The sequence below is a fragment of the Myiozetetes cayanensis genome, unplaced genomic scaffold, assembly GCF_022539395.1.
Source record: "Myiozetetes cayanensis isolate MyiCay16 unplaced genomic scaffold, myiCay2020 scf3, whole genome shotgun sequence".
NCBI classification, from domain to species: domain Eukaryota; kingdom Metazoa; phylum Chordata; class Aves; order Passeriformes; family Tyrannidae; genus Myiozetetes; species Myiozetetes cayanensis.
This window is the reverse complement of record NW_026087521.1, coordinates 70,890,461-70,910,540: the sequence shown is the minus strand read 5'-3', so window position 1 is coordinate 70,910,540 and position 20,080 is coordinate 70,890,461. Positions and strand designations below refer to the sequence as shown.

General features: G+C 43.9%; 1 protein-coding gene across 2 annotated transcripts in view; it reads right to left on the bottom strand.

Moving 5' to 3' along the window:
* The window catches only part of ETV6 (ETS variant transcription factor 6), a 93,631-nt gene that overhangs the window by 57,905 nt on the left and 15,646 nt on the right, over positions 1–20,080 (bottom strand). The window contains exon 2 of one of the 2 annotated variants that reach the window (XM_050324287.1): positions 6,209–6,332. In XM_050324287.1, coding sequence (XP_050180244.1) covers positions 6,209–6,332 — 124 coding nt within the window. Of the gene's footprint in view, positions 1–6,208; positions 6,336–20,080 lie in introns of both variants that reach the window. The other variant, XM_050324286.1, reaches the window with a different exon arrangement.

Genomic DNA, 20,080 nt, shown 5'->3' with positions numbered 1-20,080 from the left:
TATATATATATATCAACTTCTTGAACAAGGATCACTGCTATATTAATAGCAGCGTGCTGGTCCTGCACAGAACAATTTACATGAGCGAGCACATTCAAATATATTCATCCCATAAAAGACTCTGCACAGGCACTCCACAACAATGGAATGGCTGGTGCATAAATGCTTCTCCCCTCCCAAGTGTCTTTGGAGAATGATCTTAAAAAGAGGCTCCTGGATGAGGTGTTGGAGTGGGTCTCCGAATCTGGATGGCATCATTTTACCAAAAGTGTCTTCAACAAACTTACACATCGTTTAGTCCTTCTGCCCCAGCACTAAAATGGGGAGTTGTAAAAATGGCATAAACCCCCATTTAATGGATATTTTGCTAGGCTGTATTTGCACCAGCAGGCGTGCCAGCACAGGAGAGGGAAGACACAGCAGCACAGCAGAAGGAAATCCAACTTTTCATAAAGGGCATCAAATAATGTGGGGGTTTTTTTTCCTGTGTGTGTATACACAAAACCTATCACATGAATTCCTGGGACCTTGAAGCCACCAGCAGGTTTCTCCTCAGACAGTTCTGTTAAAAGAGCATGCATGTTATGCATTGTTTCTGCAGGGGTTTTTGCTGCAAGGCCCTCACCACAGAGTGGTTTCTTGTTGTGGAGTTGTTAGTCACGGCTTACACACAGTTTTTCTCTTCTGTGTTTTCTTTAATTGCAAGGCTGTTTATGAATGCTGCGTTCTTTGCATTCGTTTTATTTCTTACCAAAAAAATAATAAAAGAACTTGGAAGCATTTATAATACAAATGAAAAATTAAACAAGCACACTCGGGGTGGAAACAGAAAAGCAAGCTAATTTTAGGTTGACTAAAATTGACAGCGTCCCTTTAAGACAAAGTTAGAAATGCTTCAAACCCAGCAATACCATAAATGTCCCGATGGTTTTGCTTCTTATTCCTCTCCACACTTTCCAGGGGAATTCCACCAGGGAGCAAGCCTGAATCCCAGATTAAAGCGACATCCTTTCCCCCTGAATAAAGGTGAGTGTGTGTTTTGGAGATTTAAAACCCTGAAGTGAAGCTTTCCAGAGGGGGAAAAGGCTGGCTTAGCACCACTGGGACTCCCACACTGCCAGCTCTGTGTACCCTGCAGCACAGGCCTCTTGAGCTCCCACCTCAGGACTGTTTTCCAAGTTCCCACCGAGGCAGGAAGGATCCTACCCCTCCACAAGCTTCCACTAGGACTGTCGGTGCAGGAAACTGCTGTCAACCCTGGGCAGCAACCAGGCATATTTAAAAAATAAAAAGCACTCGGCTCTAGAATAATCTCCCAAGAAACAGAAACCATCCAGTGAGCTCCCTTCACAAGTTTTTTCCACGCTTAACCTCGATGCTTCTGCCACTGTGACCAGGCAGCACTCTGGAGCTAACAGATTTAGGGTTCAACTCACCAGCTGTTTACATCAGAGGTGGCAAGTGAAGCGGCCCTGTGTCATTCCAGTGCAACCCCAGGGACAAGGGGCTTTAGTTTCCTACAGGTGATGAACAAAGACCGTGCCAGAAATGTGCAAAGCAGGATCTTCACGATCCAAAGGCCACAGCCTTCCCAGCTGGATCAGCAATGGGGTTTTACTCTGCCCAGTCCAATATATTCCAGATGAAAAAACTGCCCAGCCATGGCACAAGAGTGACTCTAAGACTGGGCTTCCCACCCCTCCAAGTTCCCTGTTTGTAAAATCACCTAATAATTTTATTTTTTTTTTAGTAGTGGGTTGGTATTGATTAGCAGAGGACAAGCTACCCAGAAAGAGAATGATGTACAGGGTGAAAAGGAGATTAGGAGGAAAGGCAAGCACATTAAGAGGGGGGAATGAGGGTAATAATGTCAGAGAAGAGCAAAGAGGGGTCTAGAAGGAGCCAAACATTTCAGAAAGAGGCCAGTCCAGGTCCCACTAAACTCAGTGGGGATTTAAGCACTCATTTCAGTGGGACCAGGATTATTCTCAGAGTCACTAATTTGACATTCTGGCCACCTCTCAGAACCTTTGTCATACGAAACTTTATTTTATTTTCCCAGTATGTGCGTCAGTCAGTTTTGTTCCAGAAAGATCCTTCCAAAGCAAACATTTTTATTGCTTTCTGCTCTAAATGTGGCTTAGGGTGAAGGGCTTTTTTTCCCATCTCACTACATACTTTCAGTTCAGTGCACTGAATATTCTAGCCACTAAATAACAATATGCCTAATGCTTCGAAGTAGTTTTCCATCTGCTAACCAAAACTGTAGAATAATCAACAGGTGACAAAGGATTAATAAAGGGAGCAGCATAATTTATAGACATTTTACAGGAGAAAAATGGATCCTTGGCAAACCTGAGAGAGTTGTTGCTTCCCCTTCCTCTTGTTTCCTGCATTCTTTTAATAATTATAATAATAAAAAGAAAACAACTGGTGCCCTTAAAACACAAACCCCACAAACGATACAAATAAGCACCAAAGCGTGATCAAGAGAAAGAAGCTGTTAATAAACTGCTTTCAGGTATTATAAATGCCTTAGTTTAAAGGAAGAGCCCAACTGAGAGCCCAACTACCTGTCCTACCCTACTACTCATGTCCCCAGTTGGGACAGACAACTTTTTTTCAGTGTGTGGTACAGAAGTAGGGTCACAAAGATGCCAAAGCAACACAGTTCCCACCAAATCAGAGTATCAAATAATACTACAAATAGACACGTAGGAAGAGTCCTATGAAACACTCACTGAAAACTTAAAGCCTTTAATATAATCATGGCAGAAAACCAAACAAATTTCCCTTCTGTCCTTCTGATACAAATCAAACACACAAATCAGCAGACACGTGCAAGGGGGAACGCTCTGCACAGAATCAGAGCATGCAACATGTCCTTTCTTTGCACTGATATTGCTTTTGTATCTTTTGTTGAAGGTGACAAAAGAAAACCACAAAGCCTCTAGCACATATTTACAGCTGCTGTTATGGAAGGCAAACCACCTTATTTTAATCTTGTGTATCACAAAAAAGGAAAAAGCTATTTTCTCTCTGATTCGGAGAGTATTAATAGACACAGGGAAGGGCTCTCATGTCCATCTCTTAAATGCTCTATCCTCTATGGAGTTCCAAGGACTTTTTACTACAAAGTATCAGCTGTGGCAGAAAATAAGCAACTAATGACATTTTACCAGATGAGGCAAAGAGATTTGCTTTAATAAAAATAGAGCAAAAAAAAATACAAACCCCATCAAAACACCCACCAACTCTCTCTGTGGCAGTGTTAAGTGCATCCTCAGAGATAAGGGGCATGCAAATATTTTCAGAGGACTTCCACCTATCTTCATTGTCACAACACCTGGGCAGTTTCTTGACTAGTTTTCTAAACATTTAAGAGTCTTTGCACTCATGGTTTTTTTTAATTTTACAGTGAGGAAGCTAAAACAAGACGTCCAAGATCACAGAAGGCACCGAGGGCAGAGCCTTGTGTGAGAGCCAAACTTGCTTTTCTCTTCAATCAAGGAAAAGGTGCCTTCATACCACGCCCAGAAAAAGGGGTTTGCCTACCTAATCTAGCTGTGTTGGCCAAAGAGGAGTCCTCCTGTGCAAGGCTGCAGTAAAGAGGGATCTGCATTCTACTCTTCTAAATTTCACACCTCTCCATTTCCCAGTCTCTGGATAAAATCAGCTCAGCATACCTGAGACCCATTTGCTCACACCAAACAACGAGAAGTAATTTATTGCACCACAGGAAATTTTTCTACTCGTTATTTCTACACGTGGTATCAGGAACACTACTCTGGAATATCATCCTTTAAGAAGGATGTCTGAAGTGGAAAATGGTTCACAGAGGCGATGCAAACAGAATTTAAAATCTGGAAGCTCGACAGGAAGATTGACAGCTTTAAAAACCTCTCTTCCTATCCAGTTGAGCCGAGAAAAGGTTAAGAAGTGACTATCTAAAAGCACCTATATCAGCAGTAGTCTTTTGATAATATTTAGCAGGAAAGGAGATAATGAGATCTAATAGTTGGAAACTGAAGCTTGACTAATTCAAACTATAAATAGGGCACTTAAAAAAAGCAAATAAGGAGGATAATTAAGCGTTGAAAGAACATCTAGAGACCTTATATCCTCCCCATCGCTTAAGTCTTTTACATAAAGAGCAGAAATCTTTCTGCACCTGTTGTGGCTCAGTGGCTGGACTCAAACACAGCAGCTACTGCACGAAGTTCTGCAACTGAAGTTATACTGGAGATCATTTTAGGAATTCAGAATGGTCGCTGCTGGCCTAGCTATGAATCTGTGTACTTGAAAACCAGTGGTTTTAATAGTGTTTGGCTCTGTTGGCTGATGACAACGTTCTGTGTCAATACTGACTGCACACTGAGCTGCAAAATACTACATTGCCACAGACTACAACTAGTAAGGCTATGTAAATGTGTTCCATGTTGTTTATGGTCTCAGACACTAACTATACAGAAGGCTATTTCACAGATATTTCATGATTAATCATCTGTGCTTTTACCCTGCAACAAGTCAGACTGATGTGGAAACACTAATGAGAAAGAAGCCTTGCAAGTTTTTAAAAAATGTGCCAACCGAAAGGACAGGAAAACCAAAACAAAAATCACGGTGAAAAAAAATAACACACCTAAAAATACTGGCTAAAAAGTCTTCACTGAGATGAAGCCTTATAAGCTCTACATCACCCAGCATGCTGGCTAGCTGATGTGAGGGAAGCAGGTAAAACAAACCACCACTTTCAGTATCAGGGGTCTCTGCCTTGCTGCCTTACACATCTGCCACACACAGCAGGGAGTACAAAAAGCAACTGTGATCAGAGTGGAGGGGACAGAAAGGGGTTCCCACAGCAGAAGTAAACAGTAACAACTAATGCAATGAGGAAAAGCTCTGGGAATTAACAGCACCCGTGGGGAAAAGAGCTGCTGGAGAACTGTTTCTGTGTTGGGGGAGTGTTCTGCGTTTAAGTTTTGGGCAAAGCATAGAAATGCCCTGTCAGTGTGGCATTAAGTCCTCCCTGGCCTAGAGAAACAGCTCAGCAGCCACATGGATGTGCCAGACCAGCCAGGCCTGGGAGCTCATGGATACTCAGGCAGTGGCCAGACAGGGTCAGAAATGTCCCATTCCTGTCTGAAAGCAGAGCAAAGGTATAACCTGGGCTGTGCAGGACCATGCAGGATGCAGCACCGGCAACAAATCATCTCGGGGCAGAGTAACTCGGTGGCCAGCAAGGGAAGAGAGCACAGACTACAGAAATGCTTGAAACACAGTTTTCATCCAGAAAAAGAGTGTGTGTGTGTGTAAGACAGCAATAAGAACGTCTTGTGATAAACATGGACTTTACTCCCCCGCCCCCCCGAAATCCCAAACCCATTTCCCAGTTGGCAAAACACAAAGTTTGGCTTGCTCCTGGCCCTCTTGCTCACTATTGCTCGAGTAACTCAGGAACGTAACACCTGAAAAAAAAAGTTTACTTAAAGCATTTCTATTTGCATTAGGACTGCCTCTCCTCCAAACAGGAAAATTCCACTCTTCTTGTCCGGGTCCTATCTCCCTAATTCACCTCTCACTTGCCAGCAGTCCTTGGCCTTTACTATTTCTCAAACATTAAATCATCTCAGCAAGGAAGTACGTGGCTCTCACCTTGCCCCCAGCTCCAGTTTTTGTTTCAATGGGAGCGATATGTCCTTCCTCGTTCACAGCATCCTTTTGTGCCCAGCTAAGCTCACTCTTCCTCCTTTCCCACTGCCTCTGTCAGCCCTCATGCTCTACACCAGAGGCTCTGGGCACCCTGAGTATTTGAGAACCTAAAAAATGCCCAGAGCACAAACACATTCCACTTGCCACAGCTTGTGAAGCTGACCTTGTGTCGCAGCACATAACCAAGCAACTCCTCCAAAGTGGAAGAAACACAGCACTTCCTGTCAAAATAAACCCTCCACGCTCGTGCCTGTCGCTGAGAAATGACAGGCCAAGCGCTTGGCAAGGGGAGGAGAGGGGGAGATACAATGTGCTGGATTTAAGAGTAATTCCCTTTAGCTAAAGACAGTAGCTAGGAAAACCAAACCAGCTAGAGCTTAGAAAAAAAAAAAAAATAAGCATAAAGCCAGGGACTTCCCTGCTGTCTTCCACAAAACCAGAAATAAGTCCTCAGCCCGCCCTGCCCCCTCCAAGAAGCCTCAGTGCTGACACTCACGCAGGTGTGCTGGCAGTCTGACCGCGTCCTCCTCCATCCTGATGGCTTGAGGCACTGGCACATGGATTGGGGACGAGGTGTAATTCGGTGCCGGGCTCACTGGAGGGGTGTACGAAATTCTCTCCTGCTGTTGAAAAGAAAAAGGAGGGGGGAGAAGAGAGAGGGGACAACGTGAACTTTGGAATGGAGGTGTGAAACCAAGGCAGGGGAGGGAGGAATGGGTGGAAGGAAGGAAGGGGATGGTGAGCAGCACCAGGGATGCACCGGGCTGCCCAGGGGACCACAGAGCACAGCACACAGGCTGTGTGCTGCCCAGCCCTTCAGCCAGGGGCCAAACAGCTTCTGGGGCCACGGCTCGAATTTTCAAAAGGTCCAGGAAGTTTCCAAGGTGCTTCTCGGAAATTTGCCAAGGCGGGAGAGGGAAGTGACCCATAAGAGGGGAGACTCCGAGGGTTTTTTATGTCAGTGAAAATCAGACAGCAACTCCAGAATACCCCTGAAGTGCCAAAACCACCTAATCTTACACTAACAAATCAGTTATGAACTAAACAACTTTGTTATGCATTTAACAGTATTCCTTCCTAGCATTTTAAAGACATCAATCAATTACTTTTGTCTTTGCTGCAGAAAAAGATATCACTACAAAATACATCAAGTAACGTAATACTTCTGTTTTTGCCTAAACTAGTTCCTATTATCTTCTTTGAAGTAATTTGACTTGCAACCAAATAAGTAAGTTGGCATACAGAGAGCAGCTATGCAAGGACAGTCACAGAAGCAAATATCACAGAATATTCTGAGTTGGAAGGGACCCACAAGCATTATGAAGTCCAACTCTTAAGTGAACAGCCCATACAGGGGATTCAAACCATGACCTTGGCATTATTACCATCAAGATTTAACCAACTGAACTAATCTCAGGGTCACACAGAGTTAAAGGGCAATTTGTGAATGTTGCATTAGTTTCATAATTATCACAGGTTTTTATTTACAAAAGCGCCTGACAAGAAATCGAAGACTGAAACTTCATGAGATCTGATGGGAAAATTCTTCCATATTCTAAGCCTGTACTCCAATCACAGCACAAATTATACCCTTTGTAAATAAACACAATCACAATTTCACAGGAACATTAAAAAAAAAATTATCATATGATCCCTGAAAGGCAATTCATGTTATTCTCCAAAACCATGCCACTGAAATTTAACAACAGCAGTGCAAAGGGTATGGATTTACATCCCCCCCATGCACAGGAGCAGAAGGAACCACCTTAATTTCTGAGCATTTACAGGACAGCCTCTGTGGCTTTCAGCTCAGGACTTTTTAACCAGAAATTGTTCAATCTTATGATCTTTCTGACCCGAGAGCACAGCACCAGTACCTTGCAGGATACAGTCCTGTATTGGGGCCATTTTATGCTCACAGAAATAAGGAATCATCACTTCAAAGACAGGCTAATTGGCTTCAAAGGGCCAACAGCAGGTGGAAAGTGAAAACAGTAAATGAAATTAAATCGAGAACCCGAGCACTTCCCTCAGCATCCAGGAGGCACTGGATCAAGTTGGGATATTATGCTTCCAGTACCTGCTGCCTTTCCTGACCAACCTCCTAAAGGCCCATACCTTGATTTATACCGTGACAGTTTCACTGAGATTTACTGTTATAAACAAATGCATCAGATTAACTGTTTCCTAGTGTTCTAAGGAACAGGACAGTCAAAAACCAAAGATATGGAAATGCTTACTTTTTCCACACACCTTGGATGTTCCCAGTAATGTGAGTTAGTAGTATTTGCAGAACACATTTCACGAGGCACAAAGGGGAGTCAGCTCTCCAACTTCTGTTAGTGCCTTTGAAATGCCCTCTCTTACTAATCTAGCATTTTTTTCCCCAGCACCTTTTGCCTAAATATCAAAGCAATTTACAGACATTAGGTAGAAGTCTTTTTCTTTTTATTAGACACATGGACAAGCTGAGTTCCAGCAAGTGCAAAGCTCAAATGAGCTGAGTAATTTCGGCACTAAGCTGCCTTGAAAAAGAACAAGCATGTGCCTCTCGAGAGCAATGCATTCAACAACTGCATGCTGAAAGAGCTGCCCTTGTAACTGTCCTGGACAGCTTTCCAAAAGGTGTGGAATGGTAACGGCACAGGGAGGTCAGGGCACCTTGTGGACAAAATGAGCTGTTTGCGGCACGGGGCAGTAACGGGGCTGGGAGCAGAACGGCAAAGATCAGTCTGATTCTGCAATCTCCCTCTGTGCTTCAGCCACACACAACTCCCAGCCTGCCCAGGCACAGTCACATGTGCTCCTCCAGGTTTTTGAGGCTTCTGAGAGTCGTATTTCCAGGAGTTAACTGTTGTGTTCACACCAGTGAGAACAGATGTGCATTAATCTTCCCGACTCCAGAACTGCCCAGTGCATCTCTCTGTGGGATCCATCAAACAACCATGGCTGGCGTCTCCTGCTTCTAAGGTTATGCCACCAGATACTCTGCTACTAAGAACTTCTCTGAAAGAGCTTCCTAACTAGTCAGTTTAATATTTCTCTTTGTATTAAGGCCAAGAATGGTAGAGTTGTTCAAGCCACAGCTTGGGAGGAAGGAGAGGCAGTGCTGGTAGAACCGGCACGAACCTTGTGTGTACCTGGGCAAACACCCCTGCTGGAGCTTAATCTACTGGCAAAAGAAACTAAATCAATACACACTTTGCGTGATCCTTTGAGATTTTTGGTGATGAGTGCTAGGAAAGCACTTGGTATTACCACATTCCATATTTGCCATCTGCCAGGGGACTCTATAAACATTTAAACCTACAAGTGACCAAGTGCTCAGCCCCGAACAACCAGCAATTTCAAAACAGCAGCTCCCTAGTATTTTGTCAATAGCCACAAAGAAGTGGATAAAACAGCTTGCATATATTGATTGTAATCATCATTTTTATTGATTTGGATTCATTATTTTTATTTCTTTGGTTTCTTCAGCTCGCAGTGTCAGGGAAGTTTCCCCATGAAATTTCACCTTGACTACAATAACTGAACAGATGCATCAAGTCAACTTTTAGGGAGGCCCTCCTTGGGGCCAACTTACTCCTCCACTGCATGTAATGACACTACACAGGCACAAAGTAACCAGGAGTGAAAGCTGACACATTTGTCCCCCAGGATGCTGGGTGGGAGCTCACGGGGTCTGGTTTTCCTGCTGTGGATCCTTCCCAGAGTGTCTTGAGTAGGACAGAGGAGAAGAAACAGAGAAAAGGGTTGTTGGGAGGAAATGAGGGGTTTGCAGGAGAGATTCAGAAGGCCCTGAACATCCAGGCACTCAGCAGGGCAGTGCCAGCAAGCCAGCCCCAGAGCAGCACAGGGGACAACAGCAGAGCCAAGGAAGTTAATCATTAGGGAAGCACGCGAGGGGAAGCAGAAAGGGAAGGAAGACACATGCAGTGTTCACCAGCATGCAACACTAGAGCTGAACATGAAAGTCCAAAAGGCCATTATGAGATGACTTAAAAAGGCCTAACAAGGAACAGGAGGAAATCAGAGCCCCTAACACACTCTATGACCAAAGTCCCCACATTTGTCAATGTTAGAGCTTGCATACTCCACCTGCTGCCAGGGAGAAAGGCTCAGGCTCCAGGAAAAGCAAACTACAGCTCTGCAGCACCACATCACGTATTAAGATCTCCACTTCTTTCCCCCAGTTGCCATCATCTTCTTAATTTCCACAGCAGACATCTCATTTTTTATCCCATTAATAGAGCAATTCATGTCAGATCTACAGCAGCATAATCAGCACACTATCAGTAATTAGAGAAATCGAAACAAACACAGCTCTCTGGAATGGACCTTTTGCAAAGCAGCACTGGGAAAAGATTAACATCTCATTTCCTGCACACAGAGAGCAGAGATTGTCTCTGTAACCTCAGCAATTCTGGGAGGTTCAGTTCCTCCCTGAGTCCTTCCTTCAGCCTGTCCTCCTGGGTCAGGGGCAGGGGATGGTTACCCTCTCACGTCTCAATCCTTATTTAAGTAAATAAAAACCAAGCATGGAGGTGCATCACAAAGGGAAGGGGAAAGGAGACAGTGGGAAAGTTTGTGCTTCTCCCATAATGAGTACAGCCACTGCTGTAATTAAACTGAAATTATACAGACAACCATATTGATGCACTTAAGTGTTTTGGAAAGGCAGCTTGAGGAAATCAATGTTGTCACTGAAAATGCCATGACAGAGTTGCATTATTATATAAGCACTCCAAAACATTTCAAATTAGCAAATACCAGTGAAGCAAATAACTACCTGAACCACATGCTCAAAAAGTTATTTCTTCACTGAGGTCACTGCTAATATGGGGGAAGAGAGAATAGAACAGGCTGTGAGAAGATACTATCAGGTAAAACCAGAGGATAATACTAAGACATAAATGACTAATCATTTAATTAATTGTACTAAGATTTTTATGTATAATCAAGAATTTTATCCATAGATATCTCAGCTGGGCAGCACACAATACACAGGAGGCAGATTCTGGTGCAGAGTTTAGATGGGGAATCACTATACCCCAAATGGGGTATAACAACCTCCCCTCTGCCAGGGGAGGTTTAGGTTGGGTATTAGAAAAAATGATCACTCTTCTTCACAGAGAGTGTGATCAGGCATTGGAATGGCCTGCCCAGAGAGGTGGTGGATTCAGCATCCCTGGAGGTTTTTAAGACGAGGCTGGATGTGGCACTGATTGCCATGATCTGGTAATCACAGTGGGCTTGGATCAAGGGTTGGACTTGATGATCTCGAGGGTCTCTTCCAACCCAGGAATTCTGTGACTGTATGGGACTACAGCCCTTATCTTTCCACCCACCCTTCTGCAGCAAGGCTCTAAGAAGAGGCAGTAAAGATGGGATTTAGCCCACCTGACCTACTACTACTTGAAGGCAGAAACCAGCCATGGATTCAGCTGCCTGATGTTACGAAACTCTCTATCGCCAGCTCTTTTCCACCTGCAACTCCAACAACTGTGTTATGTGGCTGTCACTGTAACACTCCTCTGAAGACCTTGCTGCTGACCTTTGTTTGAGCAGGGCATTGGGAAAGCTTGGCCACTGCTGTGATCCACAGGGTTCCTTGGGCATTTCTCAGGGTTTTGTTGGTGCACTGGCTTCACAAAAACACCACAGAAGGTTCGAGACAGACAGTTCATTGCACAGCCAGGAAAAGTACTGTGGCCAGTGAGTCAGCAGTGGGGAAGCAAGGAGGGCAACACAGAAGGACTTTTAGATAGCTGTGCCTCAGGGATATTTCACTGCACGTTTTGTGTTCTTTTTTCTAAAACAGGGAGGGCTGGGGAGCCTCATCCCTGGACCATATGCTGGTTGTACAAGCCTGCCTGCCTGCATGGGAAGTAACACCCTGAACACCCATCACTGGAGTCACGTGCTCATTTCAGTGCAAGATTTCTGGAGGCCAAGAAACCGAGATGGGAAAACCAAGGGAAACACGGTGCACAAGGAGCTGCCCTCTCGTGTCACGGGAAAGCTCCTCTTCAGCATCTCCAGGCTGGCCTGGCAGCACAAGTGTTTGTACTGGGGTGCATTATGAGGCTGTCAAAATACTGCAATTGCTTACTATGCAAACACATTTTCAAGGACAATCATCACTTCTGGTCTTTCTATCAGGGATGTGCGCTGCTTTCTGAACGTTTTGACTGAAGCTACAGCTACTGGGAACAGGATCCTTCACAACAGAAGGTTTCAAACCACAGGTGAGAACTGTCACATGGACACGGTCAACTCGTTCACTGCCCTGGGATATCTCTGTGCCCATCAATTAAGTAGTGGAAAAATCATAGGAGAGTAATTCACATAAAACTCACAGGTTCTTTTAATCCTCAGTCACTGATGGAAACCGAATTCCTGCGGAGTTACAACACCCTGAAATACACATTTTAAAAATACCATTTACAAATCTAACAATTGACACTTCTTGGTCCCATCGCGCACCTGGACTCTGCTCCCATCTGAACCTGCAAAACTCTTATGTTTGTCTGATTTTTTTTAAACAACGTTTCTGATCCTGATTTACATTAGTGGGGAATTAAAATCCACGTATGGGCCTCAATATTTATCTTCTTCAGTTCAGTAACTTAAGTCTATCATCTCTCTCCTTATCTACACGAGATCACTTTGAACCTGAGAGTCGACAGTGTGTGCATGGAATGCTTGAGTGCTCGGGAAATACTGAACAGCATCCACAGTGAGAGAAAGACGGCCAAATAAAATACCCATTCTCAAAGACTGCCTTGACAAGCTAGTCCAGAAACAAGAAATTATGTTTGCCACTATAAAATATCAGAAAGATTCAGATTATTTGACTCCCAGCATATCACATGCAGAGGGAGTTCCTAGAAAGGGCCATACTTACACTGACCTTGACTACTGTTCATAAACTGGAAATGGAAGAAACAACAAATTACAATTTTCCTCTCCTACTATTCCTTCACCTACTCCAGCTACTCACTTTAACATGAATGAAATAAGATCAGCGTGACTAAAAAAGAAAAGTCGAGCTGAGAAAGGAGAGTGTATAAAAACACCTGGGAGGATTTCACTTCGAAAACTGCATCCTGCACATCTGCAGGCTCTTCATTCTGCATCATACACACACATCCCCCCCATATATGCAGGACAGACAGGTTTTACAAGAGTCAAACAGTCAAGCTTATAAGGGAGGAATAAAGGAACTAGAAGTAATGGAGCTTTCTGTTGATCAATGCACCAGACATGAAAATATTACCTAGAAAAAGTAAACAAACCACCTCGGGGACAGCACAGCAAGATCTTTTATTTTCTCTCAAACACAGTCCTTCCAGCACAGGGCCATCAAGGATTGGCAGAACCTTTAAGGAGAGTTTAAACAGTTGGTCATGGTACTGCATAACTGATTCAAAAGAAGAAGAGAGGTGCTCTCAGATGTGTTTGAAAAGAAGCTGAAGCTCACGAGCCAGGTACATTCTTAAGAAGGGGCACTGACAGGAGGAGAGCAGAGCCTGAATCGGACAACATGTTCTGTGTTCCGGGGACAATGACAGTGTCGAGGGATGGCTCACATTAAATGCTTTCTCTCCATTAATGCTGGACACTGTAATAACTTGACCATTACTATTACCAAAGCTGCAATGTCCCTGCCTGCAGCTAGTAAGTAATGAACTAAGCAGGTGAATATTCTGTTGCGTAAGGAGAGCTATTAGCAATCCTTTCCCAACCACCCTGAAAACAAGAGATGCCTTCCAGGTATGACCTATCCATGTGACATCCCACACAGTGCCTGTTCCTTCAGTCTGGAAATTCCAGTGGCACCTCCAGCACTCAGAAGAGGAATAGAAAGTGGATCACCTCCTATAGAGTGGTTCTGTACAAGGCTGGGTGGCAGATGTCAGACTGCAAAGCACAGGACAAAACAACTTCTGCAGAAGAGGTTTGAAGAAAAATAGTAAGAAGGACACAAGTCTGTTCCCAGTCCTGCTATTGATGCTCCAAAACAAACTGTGACATTGCCACAGCGCTCACTGCCTTGGTTGTGACAACAGGTGTGCCCAGCCCTGTGACAAATCTCAGTTTAGCTGCTCTCCTTCTGCCATAGCTTTTCCTGTTTGTTAAGTTCCCCAACTGTTTTAATTGTTCCTTTCAACCTCTGCATCACTTTTTGTTCTTCCTCAAATTATTGTTTTGTTTTAGCCCATGATCCCAAAGCATTGGTTATGATGTTGCTCCTGGCAGAGCAGAAGTGCTCAGGTTTCACTCTGGCTCTCTTCGGCTCGTTTTCACAACTCAGCATTGCTGGTTCACATCTGAACAGACACTGCCGTGAGAGCCACTCAACCCTTACCATGAGACTGCTTCTGACCTGGCAAATATTGCCTTGCTACACAAGTAGCAAGTTTGGGAATCAGACAGCTGAAATTGAGCAAAATCCAGACATCTTTAAGAGGAAGAGTGCAGTGCTAGCCTTGAGCCCATTTTAACTCCATCTGAAGGCTTGTTCATGGTCCTCATTAATACACTATTTAAATATGTCCTATAATACCTTAAGCACTTTTTCACAACACAGAGAAGTGTTATTACACTCACCTTTACAAGTGCAGGGATCAAAACATATGCAGATAAGGTGGCTAGCTCATTCAGGTGACAGAAGCTGAGCAAAAACCTACTTCAGCACCTTAGAAAATAATACTCTCTCCCAAGAACTCTACTGGGCTCCACTGTTAGGACTTGACATTTGGTAGCACTCAGAAGCAAAGTGAAACACAGAGCCATTGTCCAAGGCATTCCAGAAATACCGAGCAGAAGGCGGCCCTGAAGAGCTCAAAGCTGAAATAGTTAAGACACTGAAGCACTAGAGGAAGGATCTGTCTGAATTCTGGTTTACAGTGAGGAACAGAGGTGCAGGAAGAAGCAGCAAGTTGCCTAAATCCCATTTCAGCCCTCTACCCACACAGCCACGTTTGTGGTGTTATGCTGCTGCTGCTCTAGAAATAGAAGGATGAACCACAAAAGAAAAGTAAAATGACATGGACATCTTGCCAGAGCTCTCAGAATGCATCATTTCACTTTGCATTTGAGCATTGATTTTAAACGTGCCCCCCGTGGGAACCTCTGATTTCCAATGCTCCTCTTTGTCAAAGCATCGACCGAGATCTCTGTGCTCACAGGTGGTAGCGAAGATGGATGGCTTGCATCGTAAGGGAGCTTCAAAACCATTCCAGAAACACATCCCTCCTCTGCCACAAGAATCAGGACAGAGGCACTCCGACCCTTCCCATGGTTATACAGGGGCACAAATCCATCTAGGAAGGCAGAATTCCTCACCTGACCCAACTCACAGCTCGACAGTCTCGGAAACCAGCAAAGCTCTCTGCTGGTACAAGCGAAACAGGAGGGCATCAATCACCCCAGCTAACCAAGCAGGGTGCTTTTAACACCAGAGCTGAGCTGTGAGACTGTCAGAGGAAATGGGGGAAGGAAAACAAAAAAACCAAACCTGCTTACAAGAAGCACGAAAAATGCTTCTTCTGTTCCTATGGCCAAGAAGGCGACTGAGACAATACTCCCAGCATTTCAGGACACACACATTCCTTCTAGCAAGCAACCTGCAAGCCCCTTCCACCACATGCCCTCCCCCATAGTCCTCCTCGTAAACAGCAAAGGCTGAGGTTTTCATTAGGAGAAAATTAACCTGATTTTTTTTTTAAGCTGGCAACAAAGACATATGACTTTTCCTGGCATTTCACCTGTTTATACAGGACCTGCCAAACTGGTTGTGTGATTTTTAGGCTGCTTGCTTTTCCACAAAGTCCCCTGAAAGGCAGAATAACAGAAAGCAACTACAGAAAAAGTTTAGTTATACAGGTCCAAAGATCAAACCTTGGTAATACAGTTGGAAAATCAAAAATCAAACCCAATCTTCCTAAATTTCTTTTGACTATCCTAAGACCATAATTGTTTGCATTTATTATGTGTTGAAGTTGAACAATGCCGGGATATGAATGCCTTAACTCTAACACCAGATAGTTCAGAATCCTACAAAATTATGTTGCTTTATTGTCCTGCAATACACCAGACAGAAAATAATTCATCAGTCACAGCAGCCTGGCTATAACTCCACTGCCAGAGGCCTGAAGACCAGAAGTGGTAACAAGTGCTGTAGTAAACATTCCCCTCAATACATGCAATCTTGCTAGCATCAAAATATCATACCAAAACCAGCCCTTTCAATTGCTACATAGGTTTAAATGTTGAGGGTTGTTGATGAGGGTTGTTTTGGTTTTTTTTCAGAATAACGTCTAGAGCACAACAGCACACTGTACTGCTACACTATCCAAGGGGAACATTTGGTCTTCGATTTGGAAGAAAATTCTGTTTTAATATTCATTTTCCTGTCCACGTGCAAAATAAAATGCAAGTTTAGCTTTCTGTTAAGAGCGCTCTTGTCTTGGTCCAATATAAAAAATCTCGAACGAAAATGCTACGGGCATGAGGAAAAAAAAAAAATTAAAAAAATAAAAAGTAAAAATCAATTGAGTGTACCCAAACCAGTCACCCACACAGCCTGGGGTGCCCCACTGTTTACTCAGGTGTCTCTGTCTCCTCCAGTGGCACAGAAAGCACAGCCTTCCCCTCCAACACTCTCTGCTCTCTCACCCTCCAGGCCACCAGGCACACACAGCGTCTGCCACTCAGCTGGCCCTGCTTTAACTGACAGGGCAAATACTCATTTTCACGGGGCTGTACAATAAAGGATGAGATAAAACCCTGAGTAAATACACGGGCAAAGTTCGAGCGCACAGCTGCTCCTCGCAGGCTGCTCCGAGCTGACACACCTGCCCCTTTGGCAGCTGGTTCAGCTCCCCCAGGTTTGGGCTCTGCAGGGCTGGGATCATCCTGTCAGCCAGAGAGACCCCAGAGCCATTTACAAACGGTTTGTGAGGGATTGACAATCTCACTGCAAGACAAGTAAGTGGGCACCGCTGCCTACACACCTGCAAGCAAAAAGGAATAAATCATTCACCAGATTCCGGCTGCACCAGGAAGAAGCTGTTTGAGAGCCCTTCGAGTCCACTTAAACGAGAATGAGCCCTCCTGACCCTGCAAGCCCCGCACAAACACCACCCTGATGGTCGTGAGCTGCCCGAGCTTGTCCAGGTCCCCTGGCAGCCACCATGGAGGGATTCATGGAGGCACTGGGAATATCAACATTCATCACCACAGTGTGTAAGAAGGGATCCCTCAGAACAGACTGGATACGTAACTTTGTCAGCTGCCACCAAAAAAAAAAAAAAAAAAATTATTTCTTTATTTATTTACACCAAAATCTTCTCCTCTTCCTACCTCCATCCAGACTGGAATCGTACTACATGATCCAAGGCCCCAGAGTGGAAATACTAAAGCTACTGATACATTTAAAAGCTGAGTAAGCCTGGTCTAGTTGGAAACATGAAACTTTTTATTGGCCTAGTTGATGTAGATGAGAGAGTGGACAGGTTCTCAAGAAAAGCTCTGCTGTCTTTCAGCACATTCACCCATGGAAGCACATACACTTATGCTACACATGCATATTATTACATATCTCCATTGCAAATTCAATCTTAACATCAAAATGTGTAGTATTAACCAGGAACCTGTGCTGGAACTTATCTCAATCTGCAAGTGTGCAAAAATAAATGCAAGATCTTAACACCTGATGTTGCATGAACTAATCTTAAACTGTGAGCAAGCAGGTGCATTCCTACCGAAAAAGTAAATACAGGTTTTGCTGAACACTGAGAAATTGCAAGTGTGGTATCTTCAGTGAGCAGAACAGATTAAAAAAAAAATAATGCATCAACCCTGTTGGGGGATGCACATACCACCCTTGGTACATCAGAATTTACTATCAGATGTACACAGAGCTCCTGGTTTGGAGAGAGAATGAGGAATCCTGTCACCAAGAAACAGGTGAGAATTCAGGGGCACAAATTCTCGAATGCGTGGAAGAAAAATGGGAAATGGGGAGAGCCACAAATACAACAGAGAACGTGAAAAAGAATCAGATCTTGCTGATGAGGATGGAAAGGAAACACAAGATACCAATGAGAGCAAGTGAGAGGAAACCCCACAAGCCTCTGGTTTTTAGAAGCAGCACTGCTCTTACCTTCAAGGTTTAATATAAGAGTTGTGCAACTCAGAAGAAACACAAACATCTCTTTTGTTAAATGTCCTGGGTTTCCTTCCCACCCTCTATGGAAACACAAATTCTAAGGGCACTAGATATTCAGATTTCAGACAGAACTGCAAATCCAAACACCTCAACAAGTCCTAGAGAACAGCCCTAGAGATCAGAAAGCTAGAGGGATTTTTCACCAGTCAGAACACCTACAGGTGCCTGTTAACACAACAAAGAAGGCAGTTTTGTTTTTGTTTTTCTAAAAGAAAACCATTTTATTCCACCCTCACACCCCAGCAAAATTAGTCCTTCTGATTAAACCAAAACTGGAAGATTTCTTTCAGTCAGCAACACCAACTGCAACTGAAACATTACTCAGGTAAAGCCACCCCCATTCTTTACAGAGACACAACTCAACACTAATGTTGTAATACAACTCATTGCTGTGCAATGGCTCATCTAGAAGTTCTTCTGCCCTGTATTAATTCAGACTAATTTATCTCAGTATGTGTGAGAACAGACACTGCACCCAACACACAGCATGCCCTGGGTCTCAAAAGTTTATCAGCCCAGGAAAACCACCCCAAGTGATCACCCTGAAGCCAGTGTCAGCCAGTAAATTTTACACCGGGGTTAGTTAATGGGTGTCAGTTGTAATACCTTCCTTTCAATTTACACTGGACCATAAATTCCCATCTAGTCAAAGGTCAAGGTTTAATAAACAATTGCAGGGATTTAACTCCTGTTCCTTACCACTCTGCCATCAGGAGTTACAATTCCAGAGCAGACCAGGCAAAAGGCAATGCATGAGTGATCTTTATCTGCTCCAGAGCAAAGTCCAGGAGCTCACCTGAAGCTCAAACCCCAGAAAAACTGATTCTCAAGTTAAAACAGAGGCATTTGATGAGTTACACACAGTGACTGCACCAGCAGCTGCAGATTTAATGGAACTAGAATGGCTTGCACTCTGATATTTTCGTAACAAGGAGTTTCAACCACTCAAACTCAAGAAGAAAGCAACACTCCACTAGAGATAAGGATGTGCATACAAACAGAAGAGGGGGGAGTGGGGAGACTGGAATTATCAGGTATACTGCTAGAGCAGCGAGGACAAACCTTCAGTGGTCAATCTATCAAGATGCTGGTTTTTTTCTCTACTAAAGGATGCTATTTAAGGCAAGCAAACTACACCACTATTCAGAACAACAAAAACAAGGGAAAACCCACACCACACTCCTCAACTCCAACAAATCCAGCACGAGTGATACAATCTGTGTTTTCACATATTATTACATTACATTTGTTACATTTAACATTATTACATTTAACATTTCTGTGTTCCTCATATGCAAAAATTACTCACAAACTTCTGCCAGTCAATTTGGACAGTGATGAGGGGAATCTCAGGCACAAGTGCTTTGTTCACTGACAAAGATTTATAATATAAGTAATATAATATAATATAACTCCTTATTCAAAGACCTTTGAACCTGGGGGGTGGGGGGGGAAAGGGAGGAAATCTTCCAGGAAAAAATAAACAAACCAGAAGTTATTTCTTCAGTTAAAAGTTTACTTGCACTGACACAGTACCTCCTTCACCATCGTAAAATCCTCAGGTCCACCTGAACCTTGACCTCATTTTCTTCAAGTTTCACGCAGCAAATAGGCTTTCAGAGAGCTGGGACTCTTCTTAATATGCTTCCCACAGGAGTGGCTGTTCCCACCTCCCAGCTTGCAGTTGCTGAAGCACGTGTCTACTGTCACCTGTGGCAAGTTAAGATTCCAGGTGGGAAATTAGCAGCAGAGGCAGACAGATTCTCAGGAAGCAAAAGATGCTGTTCTCACGATGGCATCATTTGTAATGAAAAGTCACAGGAGAAATCTCCTCTCCCAACTGTGTCGAAGCAGAATTTATTTATCAAGCAAAAATCCTGACCAAAGTTTCTCCTCGGAGGTTCTACGGAGGAAATATTACAATGCATTTCCTTTTAAACCAGTGTCAGCTGCTCCTGTCGCACCACAAACATCTGAGCAGGGACTCCTTCATAAACGTTCAGCATCAGGCAGTTTGGGATGCAACTAAACCATGGGACAAGGAAATGGCTCCTGCACTGAAGGAAAAGCCTGTTGTGACACGATAGGTCACAGCTACCCCTTTAGACAGCGCTGAGAGAGAGAACCAGC